We start from the raw sequence: 15,748 nt of genomic DNA on the forward strand, positions 1-15,748 counted from the left end.
AAGAGACGCAGGTTGAAATGGCCACAGTCAGAGTAGTGCATAAATTAACGTATGCTGAGGTAGTGAAGAAAGTAGAGGATGGGTCAAGAGTGAGGGTTCTGAGAGAATCCCTGTGAGTAGACCGAGGCCTATGAGTGATTTATGCTTCAGTAAGGTTGGGTTCTTAACGTTCATAGCAATGGTTATCAACTGTACAGCAACTGTACAGCAACTGTACATCAACTGTACAGGAAAGTAAATCACAGAAAATATATATGTGGTGGCAGCAGCAGATAAAAGTTTTTGAAATATACCCACATTGGCAGTATTCCAATAGGAATTACACATGACCTTGCAGGCCAAATGTGGCCTGTAAACCATGAGTTTCAGGCCATTGTATTAAACTCAGAAAAAAATATTTACATTTGTTCCTAAAGTAGTACAAACACTTGTCACTGTAGTGGTACCCTGTAAGGTCATCCTGTTTACCTTCCGTTATTAGTGCATACATACTTGTACCCCAGTTCTAACCTCAGGCCTGGAAGTAGGTTTCCCAAAACCCAAAAAGGATTTCAGATTTCCTGCTTCTGTTTCCAGAAAAAGCAACCCCAAAAAATGTGCAACCCTGCCTGTAAATCACATTATGTTGGTTGGCAAAGTGATGTGTAATTTCTATTGGAATAAGACAGAGTTAGGATGTCCAACAGTTGGAATTTTTTATTGACCTTCAACCTTCATTCAGAATGACTAGCAAGGGTAGGGTTATGATGAGACTACCTAAACATTTAAACTCGAGCAAAAAATCTAACTAACATTGGATTAGTTAAAAAAAAAGGTATTATTTATCTTTGTGTAGCATAAGATTAATCAATGTATATGAACAAACATAGATAATGAAAGAAACCATTTAAAAAAACTTTTTTTTTTAATCTACCTGCAATAGAGAATGCTGGGAAATATGATAATGATGGGTGTGGTTTGATTCAAAGTGATGGTGTATGAGTTTCAGGCCCCTCTATTAGGGTAAAACTAGGCCCTCAAAATAAGGCCTTATGAAATGCTGTACGTATGGTATTATGGCGTTCTCTCCACCAGCATCATGAGGTAGTCACCTGGAATGCATTTCAATTAACAAGTATGCCTTGTTAAAGTTCATTTGTGGAATTCCTTTCCTTCTTAATGTGTTTGAGCCAGTCAATTGTGTTGTGACAATGTAGGGGTGGTATACAGAAGATAGCCATATTTGGTAAAAGACCAAGTCCATATTATGCCAAGAACAGCTCAAATAAGCAAAGAGAAACGACAGTCCCTCATTACTTTAAGACATGAAGGTCAGTCAATGGGGAACATGAAAGTTTATTCAAGTGCAGTCACAAAAACCATCAAGCACAATGATGAAACTGGTTCTCATGAGGACCGCCACAGGAAAGGACCCAGAGTAACCTCTGCTGCAGAGGATAAGTTCATTAAAGTTACCAGCCTCAGAAATTACAGCCCAAATAAATGCTTCACAGAGTTCAAGTAACAGACACATCTCAACATCAACTGTTCAGAGGAGACTGCGTGAATCAGGCATTCATGGTCGAATTGCTGCAAAGAAAACACTACCAAAGGACACCAATAAGAAGAGACTTGCTTGGGCCAAGAAACACGAGCAATGGACATTAGACCAGTGGAAATCTGTCCTTTGGTCTGTCCATATTTGAGATTTTTGGTTTTGAGACACAGACTAGGTGAACAGATGATCTCCACATGTGTGGTTCCCACCGTGAAGCATGGAGGAGATGTGATGGTGTGGAGGTGCTTTGCTGGTGACACTGTCAATTATTTATTTAGAATTCAAGGCACACTTAACCAGCATGGTTACCACAGCATTCTACAGCGATATGTCATCCTATCTGGTTTGCGCTTAGTGGGACTATCATTTGTTTTTCAACAGGACAATGACCCAACACACATCCAGGCTGTGTAAGGGCTATTTGACCAAGAAGGAGAGTGATGGAGTGCTGCATTAGATGACCTGGCCTCCACAATCATCCAACCTCAACCCAATTGAGATGGTTTGGGATGAGTTGGACCGCAGAGTGTAGGAAAAGCAGCCAACAAGTGCTCAGCATATGTGGGAACTCCTTCAAGACTGTTGGAAAAGCCTCCCAGGTGAAGCTTGTTGTGAGAATGCCAAGAGTGTGCAAAGCTGTAATCAAGGCAAAGGGTGGCTACTTTGAAGATTCTAAAATGTATATATATTTTGATATGTTTTACACTTTTTTTGGTAACTACATGATTCCATATGTGTTATTTCATAGTTTTGACATCCTCACTATTATTCTATAATGTAGAATATAGTAAAAATAAAGAAAAACCCTTGAATGCATAGGTGTCTAAACTTTTGACTGGTACTGTATATATACTGCCAGAGCCCTGCAAAATGACCTCCAGCAGGCCACAAATGTGCATGTGTCAGCATATGGTCTCACAAGGGGTCTGAGGATCTCATCTCGGTACCTAATGGCAGTCAGGCTACCTCTGGCGAGCACATGGAGGGCTGTGCGGCCCCACAAAGAAATGCCACCCCACACCATGACTGACCCACCGCCAAACCGGTCATGCTGGAGGATGTTGCAGGCAGCAGAACGTTCTCCACGGCGTCTCCAGACTCTGTCACGTCTGTCACATGTGCTCATGTGCTCAGTGTGAACCTGCTTTCATCTGTGAAGAGCACAGAATTTGCCAATCTTGGTGTTCTCTGGCAAATGCCAAAAGTCCTGCACGGTGTTGGGCTGTAAGCACAAACCCCACCTGTGGACGTCGGGCCCTCATACCACCCTCATGGAGTCTGTTTCTGACCGTTTGAGCAGACACATGCACATTTGTGGCCTGCTGGAGGTCATTTTGCAGGGCTCTGGCAGTGCACCTCCTTGCACAAAGGCGGAGGTAGCGGTCCTGCTGCTGGGTTGTTGCCCTCCTACGGCCTCCTCCACGTCTCCTGATGTACTGGCCTGTCTCCTGGTAGCGTCTTCATGCTCTGGACACTACGCTGACAGACACAGCAAACCTTTTTGCCACAGCTCGCATTGATGTGCCATCCTGGATGAACTGCACTACCTGAGCCACTTGTGTGGGTTGTAGACTCCGTCTCATGCTACCACTAGAGTGAGAGCACCGACAGCATTCAAAAGTGACTAAAACATCAGCCAGGAAGCATAGGAACTGAGAAGTGGTCTGTGGTCACCACCTGCAGAATCACTCCTTTTTTGGGGGTGTCTTGCTAATTGCCTATAATTTCCACCTTTTGTCTATTCCATTTACACAACAGCATGTGAAAATTATTGTCAATCAGTGTTGCTTCCTAAGTGGACAGTTTGATTTCACAGAAGTGTGATTGACTTGGAGTTACATTTTGTTGTTTAAGTGTTCCCTTTATTTTCTTGAGCAGTGTATATTTCTTTTAGGATCTCACTTGGTGAAGTCCACAGTACCGAGAATGGATGAATGCAACAACTATGTTTCTGTCACTAACAAATACAGTCATGGGTGGTAATGCTACAACTTACTTGAAAGGCAACGCACTCTGGGAAATATTTGAATAAGGCTTTACACTAAGCAGTGTCTAAATTTAACACTGTTCGGTGTCTATATGGATCCATAGACTCGACACTTTCTGTGTTATTTAGTTATTTTTTACACTGAAAAATTTGCTGGGTTGTCATTGGTCCTGACACCTCACCTTGGGGTTGAGGGCCGACTGCTTGGCGGCGATGGAGTCCAGGTACCGGACACAGTCCATGTGGCTCTTGGTGGCGGCCATGTCGAGGGGTGTGTGGTAGTCATTGTCCAGGCACCACACGTTGGCTCCAAACGACACCAGGAAGGATAGGCAGTTGTGGTGGCCGTTGGCGGCGGCCAGGTGGAGCGGAGTGTTCCCCCAGATATCACACTTGTCCTGGTCACCTCTGGGAGAGGGAGAGAGGGAAAAGGAACAGAGGGATTAAGAGCATATGTTACAGAGTACACGATAAAACATACTTCGGCCTTTTACTCCTACTGCTGCATCAGCCATCAATAACTGTAATAAGGACTCAAATTATTGCATGCCAGTTTATGGAGAACATTTAATTCTACGAATAGGTGTAACCTATTTCCAGGAAACGGGGCCATAATGTATGAATTTATGTGTGATACAGGGTTTGCACAGAGAATTATATTTCACTTCCTGCTTTGCGGGTCAGGGTCCGTCCTCTTCCTGTGATCCCCCCGTTGTGGTGTGATCAACAATTGACTGGGTGCAGGTAAAACATTACAGTGGTGTTACCATGTATTATTCAACACATGGACCGAGAGTCTTTTTTCTCACAGACACCCAGAGAAGCTGTGACTACACAGAGCCACAAGGTCAACACCTGTGCCATGTCCAGATGCCAAACGTTGTCGAATGTGATTCCTTATTGTACATGCCAGCGAGGCATGTTTGTTTTACATAGTATACAGTGACTTCGGAAAGTAATCAGATCCCTTGACTGTTTCCACATTTACAGCCCTACTCTAAAAAAAGAAATATTTCTATTTTATTTCAACTTTATTTAACTAGGCAAGTCAGTTAAGAACACCGGCAACAACGTCGCCTATGGGCATAAACCCACCATTGCTGGACCAGACAGAACTGGCAAAAAGTGCTCTTCACTAACGAGTTGCGGTTTAGTCTCACCAGGGGTGATGATAGGATTCGCGTTTATCGTCGAAGGAATGATCGTTACACCGAGACCTGTACTCTGGAGCGGGATCGATTTGGAGGTGGAGGGTCCATCATGGTCTGGGGCGGTGTGTCACAGCATCATCAGACTGAGCTTGTTGTCATTGCAGGCAATCTCAACGCTGTGCGTTACAGGGAAGACATCCTCCTCCCTCATGTGCTACCCTTCCTGCAGGCTCATCCTGACATGACCTTCCAGCATGACAATGCCACCAGCCATACTGCTCGTTCTGTGCGTGATTTCCTGCAAGACAGGAATGTCAGTGTTCTGCCATGGCCAGCGAAGAGCCCGAATCTCAATCCCATTGAGCACGTCTGGGACCTGTTGGATTGGAGGGTGAAGGCTAGGGCCATTCCCCCCAGAAATGTCCGGGAACTTGCAGGTGCCTTGGTGGAAGAGTGGTGTAACATCTCACAGCAAGAACTGGCAAATCTGGTGCAGTCCATGAGGAGGAGATGCACTGCAGTACTTAATGCAGCTGGTGGCCACACCAGATACTGAAGGATACTTTTGATTTTGAACCCAATTTCTTCTGGGACACATTATTATATTTATGTTAGTCACATGTCTGTGGAACTTGTTCAGTTTGTCTCAGTTGTTGAATCTTGTTATGTTCATACAAATATTTACACCTTTAGTTTGCTGAAAATAAACACAGTTGACAGTGAGAGGACGTTTATTTATTTGCTGAGTTGTGTGTGTATATATATATATATATATATATATATATATAGATACAGTTGAAGTCGGAAGTTTACATACACCTTAGCCAAATACATGCAAAAATAAACTTATTGTAATGCCGCAATATAATAACCTGTTTGTATTTTCCCTATAAGCAATGGCTTGTTTTACTTTTGACATTACCCTAATAAAGTGTAGAAAATGTTGTGAAGGTTTGGTGTGTTGTGGCTATTATACGCTTTAGCTACTGCAGGCCTATGAAGGCAGTGCGCATTGGCGCTCCAACGGCTTCCGACAATTGAACTTGAGGTGAGGATGAATGTTTTAGCCTACCAGAGTTATTCCTTTAATCTAACAATATAACCCTCTTTATATGTTCGAAATTAACAAATGAGCCTAACTCTGTATAGCAATAGTAGCCTATCTGACAAGGATAACATGCCACCGGGATATCTCTCTCTGTCTCTATAGGACTAGGCCTAAACTTCTCGTCCTTATATACACAGTTGAAGTCGGAGGATTTTCACAATTCCTGGCGTTTAATCCGTAAAAATTCCCTGTCTTATGTCAGTTAGGATCACCACTTTATTTTAAGAATGTGAAATGTCAGAATAATAGTAGAGAGAATGATTTGTTTCAGCTTTTATTTATTTATTCACATTCCCAGTGGGTCAGAAGTTAACATAAACTCAATTAGTATTTGGTAGCATTGCCTTTAAATTGTTTAACTTGGGTCAAACGTTTCAGGTAGCCTTCCACAACCTTCCCACAATAAGTTAGGTGAATTTTGGCCCATTCCTCCAGACAAAGCTGCTGTAACTAAGTCAGGTTTGTAGGCCCCCTTGCTCGCATACGCTTTTTCAGTTCTGCCCACCAATTTTCTATAGGATTGAGGTCAGGGCTTTGTGATGGCCACTCCAATACATTGACTTTGTTGTCCTTAAGCCATTTTGCCACAACTTTGGAAGTGTGCTTGGGGTCATTGTCCATTTGGAAGACCCATTTGCGACCAAGCTTTATCTTCCTCACTGATGTCTTGAGATGGTGCTTCAATATATCCACATTATTTTCCTTCCTCATTAAGTCATCTATTTTGTGAAGTGCATCAGTCCCTCCTGCAGCAAAGGGCTTTGTGATGCCACTCCAATACCTTGACTTTGTTGTCCTTAAGCCATTTTGCCACAACTTTGGAAGTGTGCTTGGGGTCATTGTCCATTTGGAAGACCCATTTGCGACCAAGCTTTATCTTCCTCACTGATGTCTTGAGATGGTGCTTCAATATATCCACATCATTTTCCTTCCTCATTAAGTCATCTATTTTGTGAAGTGCATCAGTCCCTCCTGCAGCAAAGCACCCACACAACATGATGCTGCCACCCCCGTGCTTCACGGTTGGGATGGTGTTCTTCGGTTTGCAAGCCTCCCCTTTTTTCCTCCAAAACATAACGATGGTCATTATGGCCAAACAGTTCTATTTTGGTTTCATCAGACCAGAGGACATTTCTCCAAAAAAACGATCTTTGTCCCCATGTGCAATTACAAACCGTAGTCTGGGTTTTTTATGGCGGTTTTGGAGCAGTGGCTTCTTCCTTGCTGAGCGGCCTAACAGGTTATGTTGATATAGGACTCGTTTTACTGTGGATATAGATACTTTGTACCTGTTTCCTCCAGCATCTTCACAGGGTCCTTTGCCGATGTTCTGGGATTGATTTCTACTTTTCGCACCATAGTACGTTCATCTCTAGGAGACAGACCGCGTCTCATTCCTGAGCGGGATGACGGCTGCGTGGTCCCATGGTGTTTATACTTCGCGTACTATTGTTTCTACAGATGAACGTGGTACCTTCATGCATTTGGAAATTGCTCCCAAGGATGAACCAGACTTGTGGAGGTCTATAATTTTTTTCTGAGGTCTTGGCTGATTTCTTTTGATTTTTCCATGATGTCAAGAAAAGAGACACTGAGTTTGAAGGTAGGCCTTGAAATACATCCACAGGTACACCTCCAATTAACTCAAATGATGTCAAATAGCCTATCAGAAGCTTCTAAAGCCATGACATAATTTTATGTAATTTTCCAAGCTGTTTAAAGGCACAGTCAACTTAGTGCATGTAAACTTCTGACCCACTGCAATTGTGATACAGTGAATAATAAGTGAAATAATCTGTCTGCAAACAATTGTTGGAAAAATTACTTGTGTCATGCACAAAGTAGATGCCCTACCCGACATGCCAAAACTATAATTTGTTAACAAGACATTTTGGAGAGGTTGAAAAACTAGTTTTAATGACTCTAACCTAAGTGTATGTAAACTTCTGACTTCAACTGTAAATATAGGACAAAACAAACATCACGACAAGAGAGACAACACTACATAAAGAAAGACCTAAGACAACAATCTAGCAAGGCAGCAACACATGATAACACAGCATGGTACTGTAGCAGCACAACATGACAACACCATGGTAGCAGCACAAAACATGGTACAAACATTATTGGGCACAGACAACAGCACAAAGGGCAAGAAGGTAGAGACAACAATACATCACGCAAAGCAGCCACAACAGTCAATAAGAGTGTCCATGATTGAGTCTTTGAATGAAGAGATTGGTATAAAACTGTCCAGTTTGAGTGTTTGTTGCAGCTCGATCCAGTCGCTAGCTGCAGCGAACTGAAAAGAGGAGCGACCCAGGGATGTGTGTGCTTTGGGGACCTTTAACAGAATGTGACTGGCAGAGCGGATGTTGTATGTGGAGGATGAGGGCTGCAGTAGATATCTCAGATAGGGGGGAGTGAGGGCTAAGAGGGTTTTATAAATAAGCACCTTCTTCCGACGGATATAGAGATGACTAGTTTACAGAGGAGTATAGAGTGCAGTGATGTGTCCTATAAGGAGCATTTGTGGCAAATCTGATGGCCGAATGGTAAAGAACATCTAGCCGCTCGAGAGCACCATTACCTGCCGATCTATAAAGTATGTCTCCGTAATCTAGCATGGTCATCTGAATAAGGTTTAGTTTGGCAGCTGGGGTGAAAGAGGAGCGATTACGATAGAGGAAACCAAGTCTAGATTTAACTTTAGCCTGCAGCTTTGATATGTGCTGAGAGAAGGACATTGTACCGTCTAGCCATACTCCCAAGTACTTGTATGAGGTGACTACCTCAACCTCCAAGCTGTATCACAACTGCCTGTGATTGGGAGTCCTATAGGGCGGTGCACAATTTTCCCAGTGTCGTCCGAGTTTGGCCTGTGTAGGCCGTCATTGCAAATAAGAATTTGTTCTTAATTTACTTGCGCAGTTAAATAAAGTTTAAATAAAATAAAACATTTAAAAGCTCCAAACCATCAGAGGTAGTTCAAGAGGGTTAATAAATTATGTTATGATAAACTGTAAGGTCTCCTCTTCAGGAGACCTCTGTGTGTGCGTGTGTTAAAACCTGTTTTTGAGTGTTGTGACCTTTAGACACTATCAGAAGGCGTCTACATTCAGACTCCTCCTGTCTGGATCCCACCGTGGTTATCTGGTTCTCCGAGAACACAAGGCTGCCACAGACCTGATGAAACCATCCCCCTGTCAGAAGATGCTTACACTCGTTCACATTGTTATGACTCTATACTTGTGATGAAAGGTCAAGTTTCGGTCAATCCCACTTCTGAGCTTTTAATTGCTGATAAAATGGTTACTGCTGTCAGGGGAGGTTAGATTTATTAAAATGTTGTTGCCAGGGAAAGTCACGCAAGGAGGACGGGGAGAGGCTATATGAGTTACAGGATGTCTTAGACATTTTGCAGAACTTGGGGAACTATCACATACTGTTATACTGTACTCTGTACCATCTTCTGCCTACAATTGTATTACTAAAATGAGTATTTTAATACTTAAACAAAGAGTCTGTGTTTTCTTTCCATTACTAATGTATGTTTGATAAGACTTGATCATTTGTTGAAGAAATTGACCAACATAGTAATCACACCTGTGGGAGAGAGGCATTCTTCTCACCAAACTACATTACCTTTGTTTTGGAGGTTCAGAACAAGGTTAAGGGTAGATAAAGCTTGTTGTACACTAAAAGAGCTTTGTTGTAGAGCATTTACCACAAAATCCAGGGAGGGGCCAGCTGTGTATAAGACTGTATCATCTGCATATAAATGGATGAGAGAGCTATGTTGTTGATGTAAATTGAGAAGAACATGGGCCTAGGATTGAGCCTTGGGGTACTCCCTTGGTGATAGGCAGTGGCTGAGAAACTCCAAACTGGCTGTCATGTGCCTTTTACTGAGGACTGGCCACTCTACCATAAAGTCCTGATTGGTGCAGTGCTGCAGAGATGGTTGTCCTTCTGGAAGATTCTCCCATCTCCACAGAGGAACTATAGAGCTCTGTCAGAGTGACCATCAGGTTTTTAGTCACCTCCCTGATCAAGGCCCTTCTCAATAGCTCAGTTTGGCCCTGCGGACAGCTCTAGGAAAAGTCTCGGTGGTTCTTCTTCCATTTAAGAATGATGGAGGCCACTGTATTCTTGGGGACCTTCAGTGCTGCAGACATTTTTTGGCACCCTTCCCCAGATCTGTGCCTTGACACAATCCTGTCTCGGAGCTCTACAGACAATTTCTTCAACCTCGTGGCTCGGTTTTTGCTCTGACATGCACTGTCAATTGTGGGACCTTAAATAGACAGGTGTGTGCCTTTCCAAATCATGTCCAATCAATTGAATTTACCACAGGTGGACTCCAATCAAGTTGTAGAAACATCTCAAGGATGGTCAATGGAAACAGGATGCACCTGAGCTCAATTTCGAGTCTCATAGCAAAGGGTCTGGAACTCATGTAAATAAGTTTTTTTTTTATTTTTAATTTTAATACATTTCCAAAAGTGTCTATAAACATGTTTCACTTTGTCATTATGGGGTATTGTGTGTAGATTGCTGAACAAAATGTTTTTTTGAAATCCATTTTAGAACAAGGCTGTAACGTAACAAAATGTGGAAAAAGGGAAGGGGTCTGAATACTTTCCGAAGGCACTGTATTTCTATCAGAACGTTGCAAAATGTTCCGTCCAGCTCAACACGCTGCTTTTCTCTACCCTAATTTCTACATGTCTGTAAAAACTGATCTTGGATCAGGTCCCCCTCTGTCCATATAATCGTATTCATTATGATCTGAAAGGCCAAACTGTTCCTGAATTACTACTCTGCAAATCTACATACGGGCCCATATCCTAGCATAAGGTAGTCAATACAGCAGGGCTGCCCAACTCTCTTCCTGGAGATCTACTGTCCTGTAGGTTTTCAGCCCAGCACTAATTTAGCAGTTCTGATTCAGCTAGTTAAGCAGCTAATTAATAGAATCAGGTGTGTTAAATTAGGGTTGGACTGAAAACCCACAGGACAGTAGATCTCCAGGAAGAGGGTTGGGCAGTCATGCAATACAGTATCAATTAGTAAAACTATTAGTAAGACAGATCAAATACATTTTGATTTGATCTGTTTTACTAATTGTGAATATTCTGATACCTCCTACTAACACATTTGATCCTTCATGCATTTATAAATTCGATGTGCATCGTCATGTTTTGACTCTCCACCTACAGATTACGTCTCATGGTCGATTGTGCTTGACTATCAACAAGACAACGAAGGGATCTGACCCAACAGTCAGCCAACCCTACCCTATGGCCCAGTTACAGACCAAAACAATGGTGGTTGTTACATATTAAAACACAGCCTCGTCACTTTTTTGTTTTATGTATAATTTTTGAGAAAATAGGCTACAGCTTCTGGTATCCAAATCTGTTTGCTCAATCTCTAATCTCTGTGGAATAGACACGGCTGGAATGCGGTTTTAACCAATCAGCATTCAAGATTAGACCCTCCCATTGTATAACGAAAAATAATAATACACAAATAGAAAAAGCATAATTTGTATGAAATACGTTACACAGTCAGAGCATCTCCATTCAGTGCCTATTAGTCCAAGATTAAACAATATGGATCTGGGAAACCACCCAGACCTACATGTACAGCCCCATTATTTTCTTTTTACCTTCTAGAAAAGAAAAAAAAGAGGCCTGTATAACCTGTCTAGGATCAGCGTGGCGCTAGCGGCACACCCCCCCCCCCCCACTGAAAAACCAGTGCCGCGAAATTCAAAAAAAATATTTTTTTTAAATATTTAACTTTCACACATTAAAGTCCAATACAGCTAATGAAAGACACAGATCTTGTGAATCCAGTCAACATGTCCGATTTTTAAAATGTTTTACAGGGAAGACACAATATGTAAAGATGTACATCTATTACCTAAAAACACATTAGCATAATCCACCATCTTTTATTTGTCCACCAACACCAGTAGCCATCACCAATTCGGCTAAACTAAGATATTTATAGCCCCTAACCAACAAAAAAACTCATTAGATGACAGTCTGATAACATATTTATGGTATGGGATAGGTTTTGTTAGAAAAAAGTGCATATTTCAGGTAGATGGCATAGGTTACAATTGCACCCACCGTCACAAATGGAATAGAAAAACTACTTAGAGCAACGTGTTTACCTACTTACTAATCATCAAACATTTCGTAAAAATACACAGCATACACGAATCGAAAGACACAGATCCTGTGAATACAGACAATATTTCAGATTTTCTAAGTGTCTTACAGCGAAAACACAATAAATCGTTATATTAGCATAGCACATAGCACATAGCAGCCCAGCATTGATTCTAGCCAAAGTGAGCGATAAAAGTCAACATCGCCAAAAGATATTAATTTTTTCACTAACCTTCTCAGAATTCTTCCGATGACACTCCTGTAACATCATATTACACAATACATATAGAGTTTGATCGAAAACGTTTATATTTAGCCACCAAAATCATGGTTAGACAATGTGAAATGTAGACAAGCTGGTCAGAAAATGTCCTTGCGCCACTTAGACAGTGATCTACTCTTATACATAAATACTCATAAACGTGACTAAAAAAATATAGGGTGGACAGGGATTGATAGACAATTTAATTCTTAATACAATTGCGGAATTACATTTTTTAATTTATCCTTACTTTTCAATACAATTTGCGCCAAGCGAAGCTACGTCAAAAAACATGGCGTCCTAAGCCACTAAAATGTTTCGACAGAAACACGATTTATCATAATAAAAATGTCCTACCTTGAGCTGTTCTTCCATCAGTATCTTGGGCAAAGGATCCTTTCTTGGGAGTAAACGTCTTTTGGTGGAAAGCTGTCCTCTTGCCATGTGGAAATGCCAACTGCGTTCGGGATGAACTGAAAAGCGTGCCCAACTATTCACATCGTTTCAAAAATAAATGTCCCAAAATCGCACTAAACGGATATAAATTGCTATAAAACGCTTTAAATTAACTACCTTATGATGTTTTTAACTCCTATAACGAGTGAAAAGATGACCGGAGAAATATAACAGGCTAAACTAACGCTTGGAACAGGAGAGGGTCGGTGTCCTCCACGCGCGTGACGCACCAAGAAAAGACTTGCTAGCTACAGGGTTTTTTGATTTATAGGGCCTGTGAACGCGCAATCGACCCCATTGGAATCGTCATCACGTAAAGGCATCCAGGGGAAGACGTAAGAAGTGTCCGTATAGTCATAGCAATATCAGTGCCCTTTTAACTGACTTCAGAACAGTGGCCAACATTTCTGAAATCTGAATCCATGTCAGGGAAATTGCTGTAGAATGGGCTCTGTTCCACTTAGAGACAAAATTTCAACTCCTATAGAAACTATAGACTGTTTTCTATCCAATAATAATAATAATATGCATATTGTACGATCAAGGATTTTGTGGGAAGCCGTTTCAAAAATTACCCAATTAGCATAAATAGTCTAAACAGCGCCCCCATCCCCAACAGGATAATGCAGAAAAGAGGTAGGACCAGATCAGGATAGTTCAATTACAGCAAACTGCTTTTACCTTCTAGCAGGCCCTCTGACCTCCACCACAGCTCTGGTCCTGTCCATCCTTAGCTCATCCACCTCCAGCCTGGCCCTGTGGTGTAGCATCAGTCCCCTGGGAGTGTTGTTAGAGGACCAGTCTGCCCAATAAGTCCTACCCGTCACCCTGACCTTTCCTCTTCAGCTAATATCTATGCTGTTAATATCTACGCTACACCTCTGCCACTGCAGCTTCTCTCAGGCATCAGCCTCTACTGCTCTCTCCACACTTAATTACCACCATGCCTTATAAACCTGTCACTAAGGTCTTGACATATCCCTCAAGTCTCGACCCTACCATCCCCCTCTCCTCCTCTACTGTCTCTCCTTCGCGTGTCTATTCCTTGAGTCTCGACCCTACCCTCCTCCTCTGCCCTCTCTCCCCACCCTCCTCCTCTGCCCTCTCTCCCTATCCTCCTCCTCCTAATCTCTTCTGCTCTCCTGGGTGCTGTGTCAACCATAGTGGGTTGTCATAGGACAGGGCTCTCTTAAATAGGGATTAAATACTATACCCTTTCCATCCAAACCTGCTTTGTCCAGCACTTAAACCTTCAACAAAAGGGAGGGCTTTTTGCCTATACTGTACACAAAGGAGCTTCAGTAGCTGAAAGAGTAGCTGACTTATCGAACGATAATATAGCCTTACTCCTAAATCCTGAGTCTCTCTTGTTTCCCATTGAAAGTCAGAAAGCACCATTGATAGACCACTGAGGTGTACAGTGACATACAGTATACAGTAGGTCCTAATTAGGTGATGTATGCCTAGTGTTTTTTTGTGGGAAACAAAGAGTATAGCTGTTATCTGGCTGTAGCATCCTGCTACTGTAGCTCACAAATATAGTCCATGGTAGCCTGCTAGCGAACAATAGGGTAAAAGGAGTGGGCCCTCTCAAAAGTCGATCTGATTGAAAACAGCATTTTCATATGTAATTCAACTGGATGTATTACATAGGGAGGAAGGCCCTGTGATACAGAATGTGATACATTAATTCAACTAATAATCAAAGCTACCATCAATGAATGTGGTGCCACTCCACCCCTTCACTACTACTACTTATAGCCACGGGAACTAGGGGTGCTGAGGGTTCTGCAGCACCCCCTTATATATTGAAATTAAATAAATAAATAAAATGTATATTTAAAAAAGTGTTAACGGGTGCAATTAATCTATAACTGATTGGCTTAGTTTAGAAAAATGCATGTTTATCTTTGTGAAGCATAAGATTAATCATCAACCTGCAGTAGAGTATGCTGGGAAATATGATAATAATGAGTGTGGTTTTGATGGGACTGTTTTACTCTCCACAGTGTAAACCAATAACTCTGGTTATTAACACCAACAAATGGGGGTTCTTTTCAGGGATGCACGATATATCTGTGAAGATATCGGAATTGGACGATATTAGCTAAAAATGCCAACATCGACATCGGCCCAATGTCTAGCGTAACGCCAATGTGCAAAACCGATGTCAAAGTTGACGTGCATACCTATATAACGTAGGTACATGACGTAATGATGCCACGTCAAATGTTGCGTTACACGTGCAACACAGCATTCCTAGCTGGCCCACAATGTCTGCTGTGTGGAACGAGCAGTCAACAAGCCGAGCAGAAGAGTAAAAAAGAAAAAGAAAAAAATTCAGCGATACAACTCAATGGCAAGATCCATTAACGCCAAGAACAGTGCGCACCGAGGAAGAAAGGCCACAGACAGACAGAGCTGAAACTTCACTACTTGACATGTATGATGAAATCCTGGTTGAGAATGAAATGACTGAACAAATGAACAATGAAACAGCACAGCAAGTAAGTGAAAGAAATAGGTTTTGATTATGTTTTACTGGTAATGGAGACATATGTAAAGGCCAACAAAATAACTTTTTGGTCAGTGTGGTGTGTCTGTGTGTGTAACCTTTATTTAATTAGGCAAGTCAGTTAAAAACAAATTCTTATTTACAATGACGGCTTACCCCGGCCAAACCCGGACAACATTGGGCCAATTGTGCGCCGCCCTATGGGACTCCCAATCACGGCCGGATGTGATACAGCCTGGATTCGAACCAGGGGCTGTAGTGACGCCGCTTGTGCTGAGATGCAGTGCCTTAGACCGCTGCGTCCATGTGTGTGTGTGTGTGTTAACTATTTAACTGTACTAGAATGCTTAAAAGGCCGCTAATATTGTAAATATCGGTATCGTTTTTTTTTGCAAGGAAAACATTTGTTATCGGTATCGGCCAAAAATGTAATATTTGTGCCTCACTAGTTATTTTACACCACTAAGTGTTAATGCCACTCTTACAGAGTGAATTTAACTCCTGAATCAACACTAGAAATGTTACACTGAAAAATCAACACTGGCAG

The 15,748-nt window shown here is 42.0% G+C and overlaps 1 protein-coding gene across 1 annotated transcript in view; it reads right to left on the reverse strand.

Annotated features, from left to right (window-relative positions):
* Positions 1–15,748, reverse strand: part of LOC129861137 (pre-mRNA splicing regulator USH1G-like) — a 35,438-nt gene that overhangs the window by 18,500 nt on the left and 1,190 nt on the right. Inside the window, exon 2 of the mRNA XM_055932301.1 lies at positions 3,707–3,932. Coding sequence (XP_055788276.1) covers positions 3,707–3,932 — 226 coding nt within the window. The remainder of the gene's footprint in view (positions 1–3,706; positions 3,933–15,748) is intronic.

The sequence above is a fragment of the Salvelinus fontinalis genome, chromosome 1, assembly GCF_029448725.1.
Source record: "Salvelinus fontinalis isolate EN_2023a chromosome 1, ASM2944872v1, whole genome shotgun sequence".
NCBI classification, from domain to species: Eukaryota; Metazoa; Chordata; class Actinopteri; order Salmoniformes; family Salmonidae; genus Salvelinus; species Salvelinus fontinalis.